Here is a 20,932-nt window from a genome sequence, read left to right as displayed (position 1 = left end):
CCTCATAAAGAGTCATGTATTGGTCATCAAAAATATTTTTTTTAAAGTCACAAACAAACAAACAAAAGCAAAAAAACAAAAAACAAAAACCAAACAACAACAAAACGCTCACTGTGAATCTTTATTAAGATGATTACTAAGAGGTAGGATAGACCTACATTAGAATTCTATCGAACCGTCCACTAGAGGTCCCTCGCACCTTACTTTGAGTTCCCTGTAAACTATGCAGTCCTGTGAAAACTGTCATTTAAGAGAGTGTACTTAAGATAGAACACTATCGCTGGGTGATTTTCACCCGAGCAAATACATTTACATGACTTCTCTCTCCCACAGGTGTTAGCGTGTCGAAGAGACTGTGCCTTCACCAGGGAAGTTTCAAATGTCCCAGGATTGGGTGGACCAAAGACCAGCTTTCCAGTGTCATTATTTTTTTTAGGATTTTTTTGTTCTTGAATTCCTAATTTTTCTGTAATTTTGGAGCATTATTTTAGGGTCCGCCCATGACAATTGTTTCATTTTGTTAGACATGGCACAGTTGAAAGTAAAAGAAGACCACTCTAACTTGTCATGTGTTGTCATATTTTGATATATTTTGATGACAAGTACTTTTTATTGGTCATATTATATCGGGTAAAAATCACACGGCATTAGTGATTGTGTTACTATTTATAGCATAGTGCTCTAAGGTTAAGAAGGTAAGTGGCTGCTGCTAATTAAATGCACTTGATTCATTGATCAACAGTAAGTGTGATCACCTCTATAACTGCAGAAGTTCTGGGAGTTTGCTGGTCTGAAGCATTCAGGTTTGTGTTAACGCAATGCCACAGTCTTTCCAGGAATAGAATTTGAGCAAATTTACCCCAAGATGAGACCTTGCAATCCTCAGAGAAATTGCAAAAACGCAAGAGTTATTTCTAAGAAACTGCAGGCCTCAGTTAGTGCGTTGATAAGAAAATGAGACTGAACAAGTATGGTTTGTTTGGAAGAAAAACGAAACACAACGTGGCAGCATGTCTTAGGTTTGCAAAGTTTCATCTGAAACCACAAACAACCTGGAAATGTTTGGCCATAATGCACAGTGCTACGTTTGGAGAAAGCAAAAGCACATAAGCAAAAACACCTCATGCCAACTGTCAAGCACGATGGTGGTGGGGTGATGATTTAGGCTTGTTTGCAGCCACAGCACCTTGGCAGCTTGCAATCATTGAGTAAAGCCTGGACTTCTCTGCAACCAAAGTATTCTAGAATCCAATGTGAGCTGTGCAACAGCTATAGCTTTGCGCTACAAGCAAACCTACAACAGAATGGCTGAAAAAGAGAAGAAGATGTTGGAGTTACCCACTCAAAGTCGAGACCTCAAGCCAGTTTAGATGCTGTGGTGTTAAGAGAGTTGTGCATAGAAAAATACCCACAAACCTCAAGGAACTGAAGCAACGCTCAAAGAAAAGTGGAACAAAATTCCTTCACAATGATGTGAGAGACTGATAAAGTCATACGGAAACTTCACATTGCGTCAGTTTATCACTGTATGATAAGGCAACTTCGATTTTCACAGAGTCCTGTACTGTATAGACTGCGTAGAGTCCTGTGAAAGCTTTCCTTTTCTTATCACTCTACATTACACTCATAACATATTTCCTCTTATGAGTCCCTCCGTGTAGGAGAAAATATTATGCCTGCGTAGCTGGTTTGAAAAACCAACAAAGGCCAACAAATGAGGTTTATTTAAAATAAAGGAATGATTCTAAGAAGAAAATTTTCCTGTAAGTCTAATAAAGGTTTAGGATAACCACAATAAAAATCTCCAGCTGAATATCCACTTCTTTTTCAATTCAGGGTCATCAGTGTCACAGATCAAGAGGCGGTACATGCTGGACAGGCCATCAGTCTATTGTGGGGTGATCGTATAGAGACACTCACACCTGTAGCCAGTTTAGAATCATCAGGTAAACCAATGTGTGTGTCTTTGTATTGTGAAGAAGCTGGAGTTTCAACAGAGAACCCACTCAGGCGTGGGAAGAATATGCAAACTACACAACCGGCCAGTGGTTTCAAAACCAGGACCTTCCTGCTTCGTGGTGACAGTGCTAACCACTGCGCTGCTAAATAATATAATTCTGAATATTAAATGATGTAACCAGTCGATTTTTGTTCAGATTTTGCAGGCGGCTTTTAATCCCAAACATCAAGCCATTATATGCACTGAATTCAGTTAACACTGAGTGACATAATCATAACAAAATCCTGAGTTGTAAGTCAGTGTAAAGCAATTCAAGTGAGCTGTTTCCTAAAAATAAGTAGCAACATGTTAATGCTGCTGATGTTTTCATCTGAAGTTGTTATTGAAAGAGGATACAGCCAGCTTTTAATAGTAAACAACGTCTATCTCTTTTTTTTTTCTTTTTTTCCTCAGCGCTTCCTTGCTTCTTGTAATCAACAACACGTAACCACATCAGTTGAGGTGTTGTTTCATTTTTCAGGTAGACAGAAAAAATCTGAAAAATCGACCCTTTGTTTTTCTTTTTAAAAAAAAAAAAAATTCTAACAGCAGCTATCTTTAAAAACATAGTATACACAATATTCAGAAACACAGTTCATGTAGAATTATTATGAAAACTTTCAAGTTTCAGTACAAACCAAATGATCTATTCCTGTTCGTAAAGGAAAGAAAGCTGCTAAATCTTAATCAGGGTTCCTTACAGGAAAGTGTCAAAGGCATATCTGTGCAGGTGCATGATTTTAAATCTTTCAGTGTTTATTTGAGACCCCTTGTTTATCAAATGTTGCTCATGCAGGCGTCGTTTATGAGATTATAAAAACCACAGCCAGTCGTTTCATGTGAGGCTTACGGTTCTGGCATGATCTCACTGCAAATGTTGTATGTGTTTGTGGTCGAAAGGGGGTGTAAAACAGTTTAGCTGCGCACCATTATTTTGCAGTGCTGCTTGAAGTGGGGCAAAAACAAAAAAAGAAAGAAAAAAATAGTGATGGCTACTGTGACACTACTGTGCATGTATCTGTGTTCATACTCATTTTATATTTGTTTTTGCAATTAGTAACATTAATATTTGAATTAAATGCATTTATTTGCCATTTTTTGCTTTGAAACCTATTCCATTAAAACTCTTTAAAGAAACTATGATCCTAGTCAAAACAAGGGACAACTACAAGAAAAATAAAGTAAAAATAAAAACTAATATTAAGTGTAAATCCAGCATTATTAAAAGAATAAGTAGAAAGTTGTGTTGAGTAATCCGGTCACAATCAATTAATCTGATACTTGCAGAAGTTACATAAATGGCCTTTTTGTGAAGACTGAAACATTAACCAAAAATATTTTGAAGATTACACTCACGGACCAACAGCCATAATAGTTCTGGTTAGCTTTGATGTCAGCGTTAAAATACAACACCACTGTTTTATTATTGTATTTTCTTTTCTTACAGTGACTTAACGGCATGAGAATAAACTTACTTTTAATTTTACAAGCGAACAGAAAAGTTCACACGGCATAGGGCACGACTGTTTTAGCCCTGAGGGGTTTTGTAACGAGTGCAGGGGAGAGAAGTGCAATAATGCTATGAGAACACTGCAAGTTCATAGTCACGCCAACACTAGAAAGAGAAACTGGCAGTTCAAAAGTAAGAAAGGTTTGATAAAAACCAAGTGCCAAGGTCTCACCTTTCAATTTGCGTGTGCTTGACTGGCAGAATGACGACTAAGTCATTTCCTTACCCGAAGAGTTTGAGCTTTAACATTTACATTTCTTCCATAGATTTTCTGCTGTGAATGTAGAAGTGTTCAGATCTTGCTCAAATGAAAAAGTCAGAATTAAGTCAGTTGGGGGTAGATATCAGGTAGCAGACATTGCCTGTAAAAGTTATTTTATGATTTTTTTACAGTTGTGTCAGATAAAAGTGATACATTGCAAAATGTTCACAGCTTTTAACTGAAGTGTAGACCAAAAAATTTGATAACATTTCGTATTTGAAATGTATTTTAGTTTAGGGTTAGAGATAAAATCTGGCTGTGTGAAAATAGCATTTAGTTAACATTGACCTCACTGCTTAAGTCCACATGACTTTTAACATTAACAACAACATCGGCTGCACTAAATTTCTTGCATTTAAGAAAAAAAAAGTAAATTTCTTTGCAAATAAAGTTTAATCTTTGAAGAAACCATTTTTCCATCATTAGCATGCTTTAGCATTAGTATGCTGACTTCATAGGCGAAGTGTGAGAAACATCTCCCGTTACCCACATGACCCATGCCATCTTTAAAAATAAGACAGGAAAAAAGGGAATGAATCATTATATATTTTCAACAACACACATCATCTTTGTGAAACATTTCACATTTAGTCAGTCAAGAAAAATAATATGACTAAGTGTCCCGGAGCTGTTCGTTGAGCCTGAGAGCTGCAGCGCCTGGCACCTGTGGTTCCATCTTTGCATGTCGTCTGTGATTATCTGCAAATGTTTCATCAAAGCAACCTGTGCAATAAATGCAAAAACAACTTTAACTGAAAAGACTTTGGCAAACTGGTGCAACTAAAAAAAAACCCAAACCAAAAAATGCAGAAATAACTGCATGTTAACGTAAATGGTTTGGATTTTGACTCTGCTTTTAGATCGCAAACCACTGAAACATGATTCACACACAGTATACATACCTATTATTTGTAAAGACCAGTATATAGCACGCAACATACATGTCCACTGTGTCTATATATTAGAACAGAATAGACTGTGTAGTGTGTGTGCATGTCCGCTCCACACAAGATACAGATCAAAGAAATTAAAGCTGTCCATTTTATACACTAAAAACAGCAGGTAAAATATTTGTGCCAGCACTATAACAAAAGCTGGTAAGATACATCTAAAAGCAGGAAGGGGGAATTTGTGACTTCCCTATTCTCACAGCCAGCACTGAGCCTGCTTTTTCACATGATTCAAATCAGTCATAGAACTGAAAAACAAGTGGGCAAGCATGAACATTTGAACTTTCACATACCTGACTTCCCCTTTGCCATCATGCGAATGCTTTTGACTTCTGAGAAACTACAAGTAGGGGCACTTTATGTCTGAGTTGGGGTCAAAAGGGTGCGTGTGTGAGTGTGTGCAAACACAAATGTAAATGTAAAATGATTGTAAACCGTATCTAGGTTTGTAGCAAGTGGGCAACTTTTAAAGGTTTGTGTTACAGATGACCTGACCTCTCAGCCACACGTGAACATAAATAAGTAAAAGAAAATTTGAAAAAAATAAGAAAAAGGAAAAAGCAACCCCCACTCACTCAACAAAACCAAACTGTTGCTTCCTGTTGCAATTGTCTGTGTTGGTTGACCTCAGGTTGCCAGCTCAGTGCCTCCTTGTATATGTAAGCGCCCTTTTTTCTCATTTTCACCTTCTCATTTCTGTTCGGTTTCTGTTGCAGTTCACATGGAGATCACTGACTTCATACTTCATATTTTAGCAAAAATCCCACATCATTTCTGTTTTATTTATTTATTTTTTTAAATACATTGTCTTCTCTTTGGGCTCTATGAAAAAGAAGATATTAAAACGCACAAAGTGAAACTGTTTAGGTAGAGTTAAAAGACAAAGTATAACATAACAAGACAAGAAAGTTGGGTCCCTTGTGAGACCCTAGGCTGTGGGCTTCACACCTGGCAGATGTAAGATAAGATAAGATAACCTTTATTAGTCCCACACGTGGGAAATTTGTTGTAAGTATGCTGCTCTGCTGCCATCAGAGAAGTATTGTTTGTTCAAATTTTAATGCAGTTGTGAAATTTGTTTTGTGCCAAAATATGCTTTATCATTGTAGTTAAAAACCCCCCAAACAAACCCAAAACAAAGCCAGCTTTAATAAATGTGTGAGAAATAATGTGTGAAAACACACACTTCCTCTGTAAGGACGAGACAAATTTTTACTCTACAGTGAACTCATCTCTTATTTATCTACTCTCCATTAGTGAACTGGCTCAACTGAAATTGTACCACTGTGACTTAGATTAGTTATTATTGTTGGATAATAACTGGTAATAATAATAGCTGGTTCGATCCCCGGCTTGGACAGTCTTGGTCGTTGTGTCCTTGGGCAACACACTTCACCCGTTGCCTACTGGTGGTGGTCAGAGGGCCCGGTGGCGCCAGTGTCCGGCAGCCTCGCCTCTGTCAGTGCGCCCCAGGGTGGCTGTGGCTACAATGTAGCTTGCCATCACCAGTGTGTGAATGGGTGGATGACTGGTTGTGTAAAGCGCTTTGGGGTCCTTAGGGACTAGTAAAGCGCTATACAAATACAGGCCATTTTAACTGTGAAAATCCAATATCACATTTTTTTTTAAATAAAAGTTTTCAGTGTGCAGCCTTTTACTTTTATGACAAATTTTTTGTTGAGTTTTAATTCAGTTACGAAAAACATCTGCAGATCAAAGAATACTTAAACATTATATTAAAATTAAACCAAAATAATAAATTCTGTCATTTAGCGCTATTAACTGTAACTACTGTAACTACCGTAATTAAGTGTAACTGTAACTAAATTTAACTACTGTTTTCTAGCAGATTTTTAGTCATAGTATCAATTAATCTCAGAAATCTGAGGCTTTATTAAAGAGGATTTAAAGTTTTACGTCCCACAACATTTTTATCAGATTCCATTTATTAACTGCAACCATATTATGCAAATATACAAAACAATTATAATAGTGATAAAAATTATACACAGAAGACACAGAATATTTTTTGATATTCATTTTCCACTTTTACAAATTATCTGTTCAGCTACAAATGTTAAATGTTATTTACATTTCTAAATTAATGCAACTGTAGGGTATTGTCTATTAATGCTAAATATTTACAATATCAATAAATTTCATACAAAGCAGATATCATGGGAAAACTGCAATTTAAGAAAAATCCATATCACACTTTTCCAAGTAACATGTGCATGCTTAATATGTTACAATGCAATAAAAGGCCAGTATAGTACTAACAAAATCAAAACCCAAAACATATAATGATGTACAAACGAGATGTTAAATTGATCTTAAGGGTGGCAGTAACATTATTACTTTAACACCTCCAGAGTTCACGAGAACAATCTTCCTCCTACTAAACCATTTGAATTTGACTTCTCCCACCAGTTGTTCCATTGCTGTCTGAAGTGTAGCCGTTGGTGAATGAAGCTGAAGAGTTGAAGCTCTGCAGCATCTTTGGCTTTCCCAAGCAGGTTTTGTACATCATCTCGGCGCGTCGTCTGAAGTGATGGTCCAAGAAAAAGTAAATGGCTGGGTTCACGCAGCTGTTGAGGAATGCCAGGCAGCAGGAGATGATGAGCCCGTTTTTAAGTTGTGAGTGAACTTGACAGCTGGCTTTAACGCCTGTGAGACGTAAAATAACTGTGATGGATTTAAAAACATTGTAGGGGAGCCAGGACACCACAAAGGCCGCTATGATGCAGAGGACCATCTTCAGGGAGTGCTTGCGGCGCGCTTCAGCTCGAGGATTTCCCGCAGCAGCGCAGTGCTTGTTGAGGTGTATGATGATGGTGCCATAGCAGAGGACAATGATAAACACCGGGAAGATAAAGGTGAGTAAGGCCATGACCAGGCTCATTCCAAGAAAAAAAAGTGAACTTTGATCCTCTGTACAGATATTTTCATCTTCGTCTACTTTCCGGTACACCAGAGATGGGATGCCAAGCACCAGGGAGCTTGCCCACACTGCAAGACAAGTGGCACGAATGCACAAACTACTCCTGAGGTACCTTGAATCCATCAGCTTCACAACAGCCAGGTAGCGATCAACACTCATGCAAGTAAGGAAGAAGATATTGGAGAAGCGGTTCACAGCAATTATGTAGCTGCTCATCTTGCAGAGAAAGTCGCTAAATAGCCCAAAGTTCCAGTAATTTTTCTGCATTGCAGAAATGGCCCACAGTGGCAGCGTGAGGACAAAGATAAGGTCAGCCAGGGCCAAGTTGACAACAAAGGTGTCCACGAGACGACCACCTCTCTTCTTGTTTCCCACCACTAGGATCACAAGGAGGTTGCCCACAAATCCTGTGAAAAATATCAGGAAATAAATTGTAGGCAAAAAATACTCTGAGCCATTAAGGGGTTTTTCACACTCTTCCTGGAGATCATAAATTGAAAAATTGTAACTGTAGTTTCCGTCAGAAATGTAGAAATAGTCTACAGTAGTTGTGTCTCCGTCCATTCTGGAAGATCACACAGAGGCTCTGTAGTGCAGCCGTTGTATTGTGGCAGAGTGGTTAATCTAACCATGTCAGCATGCAGCTGCTTGATATTACAAGTGCTAACCACAGAGAATCCTATTTCAGCTCTCTTCCTCTCGCTTTGCTGCACTGTCTGAGATAACTTCCTCTAAAGCTCTTTCTCAGGCTTTTTTCATGGGTTTTTGTTTTTAGCGAGCCAAAAGACAGAATATAAACCCAAAACAAACAAACAAAAAACTTGACACACATTAATCAAACTTGCTATACAATAACATGATGTTCCAATATTACAGTGCATTATTATGGGTACAGCAGATTGTATGAGTGCAAAACTTTTGCGTTTAAAGTATAGAACTCCTACAGATGTTTTCCTTGTGAAAAACCTTGAAGTCTTATACATTATTTGCGCACCTTTCTACTTTAGAGTACATTTGTTGGCGCAGATTGTTATACGATGGTGGCTATATTCATGAAAAAGGACAGATTGCACCCTTAAATTGCTTTACATGAGCGCCTTTTCTTTTTTCTTTATTAAAGAAATTGTGTATTGATGTGTCACGCCAGTAGGGGGCAGTTTGATACTGTCTGTGGTGACCTGCCACTTAAAGTCAGGGGCTGTGGTTCCTGAGAAAACGCCACTGATCTACTTCAAAAGACTTTAGTATTTACATGTGAAAAAAAAATGAGGTCCACAACCGGCAACACCAAATTCACTAACATCAAAATTTGTGACTAAAGTCATTTTACAATGCATTAAATGTCTGCCCTTTTTATTTTTTTATTTTTTATTTAAGAGGACAAATTTGAATTGGTTTGACATATGTGTTGAGCCCCTATTTTCAGATAAATACTACTTTCAGAAAAATAGTATTTGGATAAATACTCTGAGATTTATTAGATTCTTAAGTTAGCTTGGCCTACAAATACAGTTATATCAGGAGGAAAAGTATAAAAATATGCATGGTTATATAAAGGAATATATCCACATATCAACTATCACCATGACCTTTTCTGTAACATTTACAACTCATCAGAGCCTTTTTATTCTGATCACAAAGCAGTACTGCTGAAACAGACAGGATATACACTGGTTCTTGTTTCTGTGCTTTTTCCTGTCAGATATTTGAACTGCTGATCTCACCTCTGTTTTATTCTGTTTTATAGAGAAAGTGAGCTTGGCATTACTTAAAATTCAGCGGTGCATTCATCTTCATTTGTGCAGGCTTTTGCTGATTTTAACCTGCATACTGCATACAACGATCCTTTCTGGCATCGTTATATTTTTTACTCAGTTGTATACAGCATTTGTATTCTATTTTTATCCTATTGTATATTTTATTCTATTTTATTCTACCGTATATAGTATTTTATTTTATTCTATTCTGTACAGTTGTGTACTGTATTTATTCTTATTGTATTCTAATTTTTGCTTCAGAACTTTTGCACTGTCCACTTCCTGCTGTGACAAAACAAATTTCCCATGCTTGGGACTAATAAAGGTCATCTTATCTTATCTTATACACCCGCCTGCACGACTCTTACTATTTAAGTCCAAATCTTTCATTAAACAGCATAGTGATCATGATTTCAGTTATGCTGTGTTCAGATAATGTGACTGCACAAGTGCACACACTTGTAATTGTGTGACAGCATTATACTGTCAAAGTTTTAGGAAGCAGCTGACTCACATGTCTGAACTCATCTATAGAAGTTCTTTTGTGTACAACTGTAAACACATTTGTGTGAAACCCTCGGAATGCCAAGGAAATGTATATAACCAAAACCTCAAAACCAAAAAAAAAGAAGAAGAACAAAAACAAAAAGATGTATCGCACATACCAGAGATATACTTGGTTACGCCTGAATACCAACAGAGTCAGCAGAGGATATTAGTCATAAAACCAAGCAGACAATAAAGAGATGTGTGTACATTGTGCACAGATGTTTCCACGCATAACCACAAAAAACAACCATGAGCAACGCTGAAAATCATTTTTGTCAAATAAGACAATAAATGGACTTCAGAGTTTGTCCAAAAGGAGACCAAAGGAGAAACGAAGTCCCTGGTCTGGCTCATTGTGTTAGAGCCAGAAAAAGTGAGGCTGGCCACGTCTTATAGGAGGCTGGAGAACGCGTCATTGTTCTGCGGAGAGTTTCAGTTAAGAAAGCACAGTGAATGAATGACCTCCTTATGGGATCCCTGCTCCACTTTCTAGCATTGTACGTTATTCAAACACTCCTTCACTTTGTAGTGTCAAGGTGATGTGTGGATATACTCATCACGGCAGAAAATCCTGTCAGTGCTCATTGTTCGGTTCGACGACGTTCTCCCTCACGCTCAGCTGTACCTTTTCCTTGGAAAAGTTTTAATTATTTCTCCTGCATTCTTGCTGCTCTGTCAGTGGAACGCTACATTCCTCTCCTCGAATAAGTGCTGTCTCACTCCAATTGAGCAGAGTAAATGTGAGAGCCAGTGAATGGAGCAGCCTCAATAGGAGAAAATAAACAATTGCATTGGTCCATGGGTGCAGCGGGGGAGAGCGGATGAGAGGAAGGGAGAAAGGCCTTCCTAACGTGCTAAGATTCCCATGGATACTCAGTCCTTTTTCTGTTTGGAGGAGGATCTCGTAAAGTACTTCAACAGTGGATGATTTCTCTTTTCCTTTTACTCTGTTTTTATTTGAGGAGAGAAAGAGTGGTATGTGTCAGGGTGATTGTTAGACATGGTGGTGGTGGGGTGGTCACATGCACACACGTGCGCTCTTGTACACACACGCACACACACACACACACACACACACACACACACACACACACACACACACACACACACACACACACACAGATGTACAATTTGCTCCTCACTTGTCAAGTGTTACGTTTAAGAAAGGGAGTCCATTGTTTGGGTGTGAAAGGTTCTTGTTTTAACAGTTTCACTGAATCAGAAGTTCCCCCAGCACAAAGGATTGCGCAGCCCCCCGCGCTCTACTTCACCTGATCCCTGATGTCTGAAATACTCCACAGTTTTAACCCACTTTTTGCCTCATTTACATAGAAAACCAAATGAAGCAAAGCGCAGAATAACACCTGAATGCTCACATATACGTGGTTACATGGGTTTAAAGAGGTGCGATAAATGAGTCAAAAATGCCTAAAACAAGTCATTCCTGTGAAACTTGGGCTAACTGTCATGTAAGCACCCAGGTGTCTGACCCTCCTCTGTCATTGTTAAGAGTTCATGACCCAAGCAAAGAGTTGGCAGTGTGAGTAGAAGAAAACAGTAGATTTTTTTCCTGGGCTGTCAAAGTGAGGCCTGCAGGCCCACAGCAGGTTAAGAATGCATTTTCTTTATCAGCAGTTCATGTCATATCGCGAATAGTGCATTTCTCTCCCAATATTACAGCAGACTAGAGACTCCTAACACTCCTAAAGTTGGCTAAAGTTACTTTTAATAGTCACTTGATAATTGGAGCATTTAGAAATAATGTGTTATATTACAATGTCACCTACAGTGAGAGGTGGGTATTAGAGAAAATCAGTTTAGCTTGTGCATGTTGGTTATTTTTTCCTGTGTTGCCAGCTGTAGCTACATTTACCTCTGAGCACACTGACCTCATTGCATACACGTTGGTAGAATTTCTTTCACCACATAAAAAACACAAGCAAAACGTGTTTTTCCCCTGAGCGACATCTGAAAGATAGCTGTGGTACAGGCATCATTCTCCTCTTCAACACCCATGCTGTGTATCTGTACTTAACCTGCACAAACTTCCTCAGATTTGAAGCAGAACTACTTGGTTCTAAAATAATGTGAATGTTTCCACAGTGCAATGACTGCCCTCTCTGCCAGCTTGCCAGGTGACCTTAACATACACTCTGACACAGCCTACATTGTGAATGCGTTGGGGATTTCCTTTGGCCACAATAAAAGAACCATGCCGTTACATTTTAACAGTATGCAATAGTTCGCTTGGCAAAGTCGCTAACTGATTTCTAGAACTCCTAAATGAATGTTCAGCATTACTTATTTCCAACAAATAGTAATGCGAGAACTTGCCCTGCTAATGCCCTACTTTGAAATGTGTTCCCATCAACACAGATCGCTGAAAAAGATAAAAATAAATGACGATTAGAGAAGAGAAACCACCATCATCTTAATAGAAACGCTACTAACACTTACAAAATGTGTAGCCCTCAATCATTTTCTGGCTCCATAAATTTGGTCATGTAGGTGGTTAGTTAGGTTTTTAACATAATATCCACATTTTACTGTAGTTTGTAGTTTGAAGGTATTAGTGGCGATGTAGTCTAGGATGTTAAATATCTGAAAAGATACCCGGTTAGTGTGAGTGTGTCATTAGGTGAACACTGAAGCTGTGCCCACAGTCACTCATTCATTACCGACAAAGAAGTTGGTTGACAGTAGTAGTGACCAGGAAATGTGGATGGGAATTTTCTCCTTTCTATAAACTGTGCAGAAAAAAGAATACATGTTAGAATAACAGTGTACTTGTATGAGTGAGTTATCACAATCCTTAAAACATAATTACTGAAATCTGTTGCTTTTTTGGTCACAGTATCTAAAGCAGCGAAAGTGGTTATTATATGTAACGTTCCAAAGAGGTTTTGGTATTTAATTTAATTTAAACAAAGGCGCCTTGCACGAGTAAATATTGGTTCGTGTATGAGGGATTCTTTTTGGTTTGTTTTTGAAGTTGTTGGTCATTACTTTGATGGCAATGTTTGTAGCTCAATGTAATGTAATGACAAAGCACCAGCAAAAAGACCACAAGTGTGATACAACACTATTACTGCTATTCTTGATGATGGGATGCAAAGAGGACTGCCTTCTATTTGAATTTTTTTTCATTCTTGATTTTGCAAGATCTGCTTTAACATTTTTCCACGCGTCATGCATGTCATTCTGCTTTTTTTGATAGGTTCAAGGAACGTGACTAATGAAGCTAATCCACTCGCTTAATTTTTGCAAAATGGGAAATAAGTTATATGACTCAAGGTGACTTGATGTGGACTGGAAGCTTAAATGTGTACATGTTAGATTTCTGTCCAGGAGCATTTAGCAAACATGCTGCCGAATCACTCAGGGAGTCATGTTTCATCTGCTTTTGACAAAATAAGCAGGCACAAGAGAGGATGGAGCGAAGAAGCTTGCTGCCCCCTTCAGCCGGATCACATTTGTATTTCAGCAGTTTTATAATGTGCACACAATTTCATAATGTGCACACAATGTTGTCATGATGAGCATATATTAAAAAAATAGAAATTTGCAAATAATGCAAAAGAAAATCAGCATTTGTTTAATTAAATCGTGCATCCTTCTACAAGCCCAACAGTTTTTACAGTAGAGTTTATTGATCTCTTGCTACAATAATTTTATTATTTAATTATAAAACAACTGTGGTCACAAAGTGATCTACAGCAGACTAAAACAAATAAAACCTCAGCAGAAATCACAAAAAACATAATAGACAATTAAAGTATAGTTAGCATTTACCCCCCAAAAAAGGCATTATAGATTCAGTTATTAATGAATTCTAGACTGATTTAATTATTGTGTTATTCTAGTTACTTAAGCCTTGGTTGAAATCAGAAACATTAACCTTTTATTGACTAAATTAATATTATTGGTGTTGTAACTTTTATTACTTTTCACTTAAGCTCTGCATTAGGTCCAGTTTATGATCCATCCACAGTGCCACAGTGGGTTCATTGGAGACATATTGCATATTCCCTAATTAGTTTGTTTTAGTCACTTAAAATGTAGTCATCGTGTTGTGTAAACTTCAATCAGCTTCATGCAGATTGGTGATAATTTAAGAAATAAAAAGATTTGCAATCTCATTTGGAATGATAATAGCGATAAGATTGTGGATGTTTGTTGACTGACAGGTATGGTGCTCCTGCTGGTTTTGCCTTGTCTCCCAGGGGAAGGTTTTAGGAGCAGATGGACAAGTGTCAGCTAACAGTAGATGATCTTCTCAGCAAGAGGCCATCATGCTATAGTTTGTCCTTGTAAAATGAAGAACAAGGTTTTATCTAAATGTAACAAACGATGCCTCAGTGCTTTTGATTACTGACCTGCAAAACAGGCCAGGATTGGTCGATGACATTTGTCATGAGGCGAGCATCTGCAGCTGAGCCGTGTTGATTGAGTGAGACCCGATCTGGTCCCAGGGTGATACGAGAACGATGAAAGCCTGAGCTGTGGTCATGATTGTGGAGACAGAACCAGCCAGAGGTGGCAAAAGTACCGACTTTCTTTACATAAGTACAAGTAGTGATTCAACTTCTTTACTCAAGTAAAAGTAAAAGAGTACAGGCAATGAGTAAGGAAGTAAAAAGTAGCTCTTTGAAGGAAAATTCTACTAATCATTTTTTCCAAAAAAGTACTTTGAACCTTGCTCTATATTATTACAATAATAAAATAATATTATAATTCTAATGAATCTGTTGTGTAGGACACATACAGTGAAAGAGAATGTGCGCAACAATTTTCTGTTGCGCACATTGTAGAGAATGACTTTACCTCCACACCTAAACAGGAAAATGAGCTTCAGTAGGTTTTCTCGGCGTACAGCCTGTGATCAGCTGACCTTCTGCTCTTTGCGGGTTTACAGAACTGAATTCAACAAGATGTCAGCAGTTTCACAAGCTGTCTTGGCTGATGTTTATCTTCCACTCTGGCAGTATAGAGTTTATACTGCCTTCATACTAGACACTATATAGTTGGTGTAAAGTTGGAATTCAGTGAATTAATATAAGCATTTGCATCTTAAATGCAAATTACATGCAAATTCAAGAAAATCTAAATCTAACCATAAGCACCAGAGACACTGTGCACCAACACAGTGCTTTAATGCAAGCTAACGTGTTTATCCTGGGTAAAACTAACCAGAGTTTTCATGCAGCATTTGAATAACACAAAGTTGGTATACCTCGGTTTGTTTTGCAGGACGTTTCACAAAATGAAAATGTGAAATATGTGTTTTAATCAATATGTGATTAAAATTAGGCCATTACATGTAAGCTTAAAATTTGCAGTTTATCAAGTCCTTACCTTTAAATATAACCTCTCTTCTTCATCTGTTGTCTTGTCTGTCTTTCTGCATCTTTGTGTTTAAATTTATCGCTCACTCTTTTCTCTCTCTGGGAAATCCAGACCTTTAGCTACTAACACACTGTCTGATAAACTACACACCAACAGTCTCAGTGTTTGCTGATGTTTATTCAGAAACATTGAATTTGAAATTACCTGACACCTAAAAATCTGTCACTACCTTCACGCTTCCTCCTCTTCTGTAGTGCTAGCTAGATTCTAAAGTACTGCGACCACAACTTGTGGACTCCCGCACTCCTCCGGCCTACTTTGACTCCAGACTATAAACCCTATAAAGGATGCCATTGAACCTAAAGTAACAAGTCTGTTTTGAAAATGTAAGAACAGATATTTGTTTAAAAATTTAGCAAGTAAAAGTAAAAAGTTGTCAGAACAACAAATACTCAAGTACAAATACCTGGAAATTCTACTTAAGTACAATAACAAAGTATTTGTGCTTTGTAACTTTCCAATCAATGATAAGTGTTTTCCCGTGCATGATTATTGTCAGTACGAGCACTTTTATCATCTGAGCTGGCAGAACTACCAGCCTCCCGCTGAGGCGATAATGTGTTTCACTTTCTATGAGCTGGGACTGTTCCCACTCTGTGTTTTGTCAGTAGAACAGATTTCATTCTCAGTTTTGTCATTAGCTCTTTAGACCTGTTCATTTCGAGAGTGTTTTAGGTCACAAGGTCAGAGGACAGGCTCCCCCAACACCTGGGGGACAGAGTTCATCACTCAGAGAGCCATTAAGAAACAGAAGTCTGAACAAGACCAAAGACAGACCTATCACTTGTATGGGGGGTGATCAGAGAGAACATGCATTTGTCTAAAGGCATGAATCAGGGGCACCACCAAGTGGGGGCCAGGGGGGGCACTTGCCATGCCCCAAAATTTGCTGCCCCCCCCCTCAGGAAGACTGTCCTATGTTGGTAATAAAGTGATAAGGCTGCAGAAAAGGTGGTGCCAGTCCCTGGGAAGATCACTCGTGCATCTCAGGGCCAACACAGAGACAGGCAACAGTTCACACTCTTACATGATCTAATACTTACTTGTCTTTCCTGAACAAGTTTGCTCTTAAACTTAGCTCCATTCTGGGAAAGTGAATAGTAAGCTGCTTCTGAATTTATTAAAGCAATGGTTGGGACCTCCAGTCAGTCAGTTAGAACATATTATGTCAACCTATTTTCAGTGATATCAACTTTAATAGCAGGAAATAAACTAGGCATATAATTATTTTCTTTCTGTCTTTTTTTTGCCATATTTTTCAAGTAACCTATTATTGTTTTTTGTGTGCCACCCCAGTATTTTTAGTGGCCCCCATATGGCCACCCCTATGAAAAAATTCTGGAGGCGCCCCTGGCATGAATGTGAGCAAATGTGTGCTTTTAGGGAGGAAGAGGGCGGGGACATGCACAAGCATGGATGCATTGTTGATTTTGCAGAAGAATTGTTTTCTGAAGAGAAAGGGGGTGGATTCATAGGTGGGGTTGATGAATGTGTTGATGGTGGCATTTTGATAGGGGTAATTTTGACCTGACAGGGCCCAGGCTCTCTCATGAATCAAAATGTGTCAGCCAGTCGCTGGAGATGGAGGGTCGCTCATTGTGGCTCTGACACCCGTGTGAGGGGCTGAGGCTGCTGGGGGTCAAGTGTGACACCTCATTAGGACGATGTTGATTTAGTGTGGCCACAGCGCAACAGACCTCCTCCCATGGGGTATGGAGAGGCGTGTGAGTGAGGGGGTGGGGAGCACCTCACACTGGACAGAGAATGGGGGCCTACTGCTCTTCGTCCGCAAGGCCATCATCTGACAGCTTGCAAATCACGCACCTCGACCCCTCAATCCCCCCCCCCCATTTAATTTCCACCCCATCCGTAGTTTTAAACATGCATTTCATTGAATCACAAAAGAGCTGCGTCTAATTTCTGAGGGTTATAAAATGTGTTTTCTGTTTTCTTTGAAGGTTGAAGGTCTGGTCTGGTCAGTTTTTCACCCCAGTGAGCCTACCACCCCTGGCAGAGCAATTCTGGCCTTTCACCTTTGAACTTTCAATTTGAAGTTGTTTTCCATGATGTCAAGATTGCTTCTGACAAGCTGCAGTTGCGCTCTCAGCTCAAGTGCAAACATGTCATTTTAAGGAATGAGTGTTTAAGGTTTAAAAGCAGGCCCCCTGTCATGTGTTCTAAATTTGTACCTAACTGTTTTGAATAGATGCTACTGACAGAAATGTTGGAAACAACAAAATGCTTTACTGTGTGAACTCACAGCTCGAGTGTTTCTTTTTATGTCATGCTTAAAGTTTCTTTTTATCTCAGCAGATCATTCTCTTTTAGGGCAACTTTTTTTATCAGCACGCTGTCAGACTATTAGTGGTTTATATGACACTGAGCACTGTGCCATATACAGAGATGAATGTTATACGTCACCATCAAACATCAATGTGATTTACATAACTCTGACTGCGGTGAAGCTAAAAGTCATTTCCGAACTTTGATTTGAAATGTCCTTGAGTATTAAAGGTTGTTACATAAGTAAAACTACACATTAAGTCACAATGCTGATTCCTGCAGGCCAACATCAACCACTGCTCAATTTATTTTTAACGTTTGTAACTAACAAGAACTTCATTTTCTTGTTAGTTACTTAGTTTTCATTTTCTTTCTTCATCTATCTATCTATCTATCTATCTATCTATCTATCTATCTATCTATCTATCTATCTATCTATCTATCTATCTATCTATCTATCTATCAGAATAAAATAGACTGATAAAAAATGTTTTAACCATTATGGTAGAATAACAGTAAGATTAAGTAAGTATGAAGACTGATTGTGTTAAGTCTAAACTTTGACCTTTAGTTGTAGTGCCCCCTTCTGGTCAAGTTGTTATACTGCATTTAAAGTTGTCCATGTGCAGCTTTTGCAACTAAAACTATTCCTGCTGGTTTATGCAACCTTTACAGGAACTGCACGTATCAATTAAAAACCTTTACTTGACACGTATTCATTATTAACAAACACGATCATTATCTGAAAGCCAACATTTAAATAAGATCATGCAAACTGGTGCACACCATTATGAACCATCATCTCCATTCTTCTTTGATGCTTGACACATCCACTCCTGACAACGGACTGGCGATGCATCTCATCGACACAGAATTCATTGAGAAAATTAACATCTGTCTTAATGTCTCTCCAACTGCTTGAATTTGATTACACCGGCTCAGAGGCATCCACCAAATGTCACGGCTTGTCACTGTGCGCTTTCCCCCACTTTCTGCACTGCACAAACGACATTAAATGACCCTTTTTTGCATTAACCCATCATGCATACCTAAATCTAAAATGATGGAAAGCATTGAACTAAATTAGTGTATAATTGTATGCATGAATAATGAATGAATATATTTAACTCTATAGTTATCAGTCATTTATTCATTAATAAAAAAAAGTAAATCAATTAAGATTTTATGTTTTTTTTATTATGTTAAATAAACGCTGAATTATGCCCAAAAAAGCATTCAAATGTAAAATAAGATTGTCATGAATCACACCTTTTTCTATTCCTCAGTGTGTGAGCGATGTGGACACACACACACACACACACACACACACACACACACACACACACACACACACACACACACACACACACACACACACAGTCAAACAAATGTGCAGTGGGCCATCTGTCTTTTCTGATGCTGCAGATCTGGGATAACAATGAAGGCTTCGTGACATTTCACAGATTTGCCTCTAAACGTTTCACACCACCACAACAGACATCTGCTTTTCTTGTCACCACTGTCGGGTGTGATAATTAGAATTTTGTAAGTTGCAGAAAATTATATTTGTCACCCACTTATCAATAAATCGCTCTCGCCGAGAATGAATGATTTATGAATGCTGGTATAGCTGATGTCACAGTCCACTTTTGTTGCCTTTGAGATTTTACTCATTAGTCTGAATAATAACTGTCACTAATTCAAGCTGTTCTCGAATGGCTTTTTGAATAGAAGGAGAGGGAGAGAGTGCGAGCGAGAGAGAGGCAGCAATAGAGAGGAGAGAGGCCTGAGAGATTAACTCCAGTGAGCTCACTCTGAGAGGCCCAGGAACGGCTGAATATTGTTCTAGTGGTGGAGAGAAGGGGCTGGTGGGGTGGTGGGGGGGTTTGAGGGAAGAAAAAAAAATCCCTATGCAACCAGAGAAATGAACTTGATGATCTCAAGGGGGCGGGGGGAGGATCACCATTCCTTGCTCCTGACAATCAAAATTAGATTGGCCAGCACTGTGTCAACACTAGCCTCAGTTAAGGCATGACAGGGGAGGGAGGGAGCACACCCCACTCACCCCCACCCCCCTGTGGGTGTTTGAGAGTTTGCCATGTGAACTATGGAGACCCCACAGTGCCTTTCACTGACTGCTCAAGCCCCAAAGAAATCCTCAAGCCTTTTTTATTGGTCGGCACTGTAACCGATGGCACCTCTTCCCCCGAGTTTCATATTTTGGCAGCTCATTAATGCTTTAGTTTGGTACTTGGCTTCATTACACCCCAAAACTTGAAGTTCTGGGATTTTAATCTGCAACAAATAAAAGTGGGGCATTCCTTCACGTTTTTAACCTTTCACTCCTCCTCACTTCATCCCATGTGAACTCTTGAGGTCGGCTGACCCGTGGCATTAAAGCTCAAATTCATCCAAACAGCAATTTCCCTGCCCCTTTTAGTGTTCTCTATATATTAGTATATTAAATGGATGTACTTTAAAACAGGCAAACAAATGAACATGGCGATAAAAAGATATAGATAAGTACATGTGACTATTTATCAGGCCATTCACATTTTGTCCTACAAAGGAGAATGCCACCCTTTGCAAGCAAAAACCAAAAAATCAGCAGAACACACTGCATGAAGCAAATACGAAAAAAATAAAAACAAAAACTTTTAAGATGTTGTGATTATGAGAAATTCAGTTTTAGGTGTCAAGAGCCTGAAATGAGGCACAGGTCAATGTTTTGATCCCTTTATTTTGTCTGTATTTCCCCCACATTAGCTATTGGTGTAAAAGGAGAGTTAAGATGAAGTTGATTAAGGGTTGTGTTTTTGGAGGTTTGGTCAGTGACCTGGAATATTTGGTGTGTCCAGCCTTACCATTGGAGAGGGAGTGCAGCTGTGTCCTCATCTAACCCCCTTCTTTTTATTCCTGTTTTATCATCCCAGTGAAATTCATCAGAAGCAGCTCAACAGAGGAACAACTTTTGTACGTTTTCTTGATTATAGAGACACAGCATCCTGGTGTTTTGGGTATTTTGTGTTATGTTATTGAATGTATTTGCTGCAGGATTCATTAATAGTATTACATAATATTTCTGAGATTCTTACTCCTGTGTTTTTGTCTCCTGTTGATCCACAGATTGAAGATATTGCAGTGATAGGATTAATACTCGTGGTACTGCAGGGCCAAGAGTGTGGGGTGAAAGGTTTTGTTTTTCACTCTTAAGCTGATTCCTGTTGTTGCCAAAAGAGAGATGTCCGACTGACTTTCAAGCATTCGCACACTGC

At 38.7% G+C, this 20,932-nt stretch overlaps 1 protein-coding gene across 1 annotated transcript; it reads right to left on the bottom strand.

Moving 5' to 3' along the window:
* Positions 1-6,640: 6,640 nt before the first annotated feature.
* On the bottom strand, positions 6,641-10,678 carry gpr25 (G protein-coupled receptor 25). Its single transcript, XM_025906974.1, has one exon. It carries the CDS (start codon positions 8,224-8,226, stop codon positions 7,120-7,122), a length of 1,107 nt encoding a protein of 368 aa, XP_025762759.1. The 5' UTR covers positions 8,227-10,678; the 3' UTR covers positions 6,641-7,119.
* Between the last annotated feature and the right edge of the window lie 10,254 nt (positions 10,679-20,932).

This window comes from Oreochromis niloticus, linkage group LG5 (assembly GCF_001858045.2).
Source record: "Oreochromis niloticus isolate F11D_XX linkage group LG5, O_niloticus_UMD_NMBU, whole genome shotgun sequence".
In the NCBI taxonomy this organism is placed as follows: domain Eukaryota; kingdom Metazoa; phylum Chordata; class Actinopteri; order Cichliformes; family Cichlidae; genus Oreochromis; species Oreochromis niloticus.
The sequence above is the reverse complement of the archived record's forward strand: the minus strand, read 5'-3'. Positions and strand labels throughout refer to the sequence as shown.

Coding starts and splice junctions, on each gene's coding strand:
- gpr25 (XM_025906974.1), bottom strand. CDS start 8,226: ATGGACGGAGACACAACTACTGTAGACTATTTCTACATTTCTGACGGA.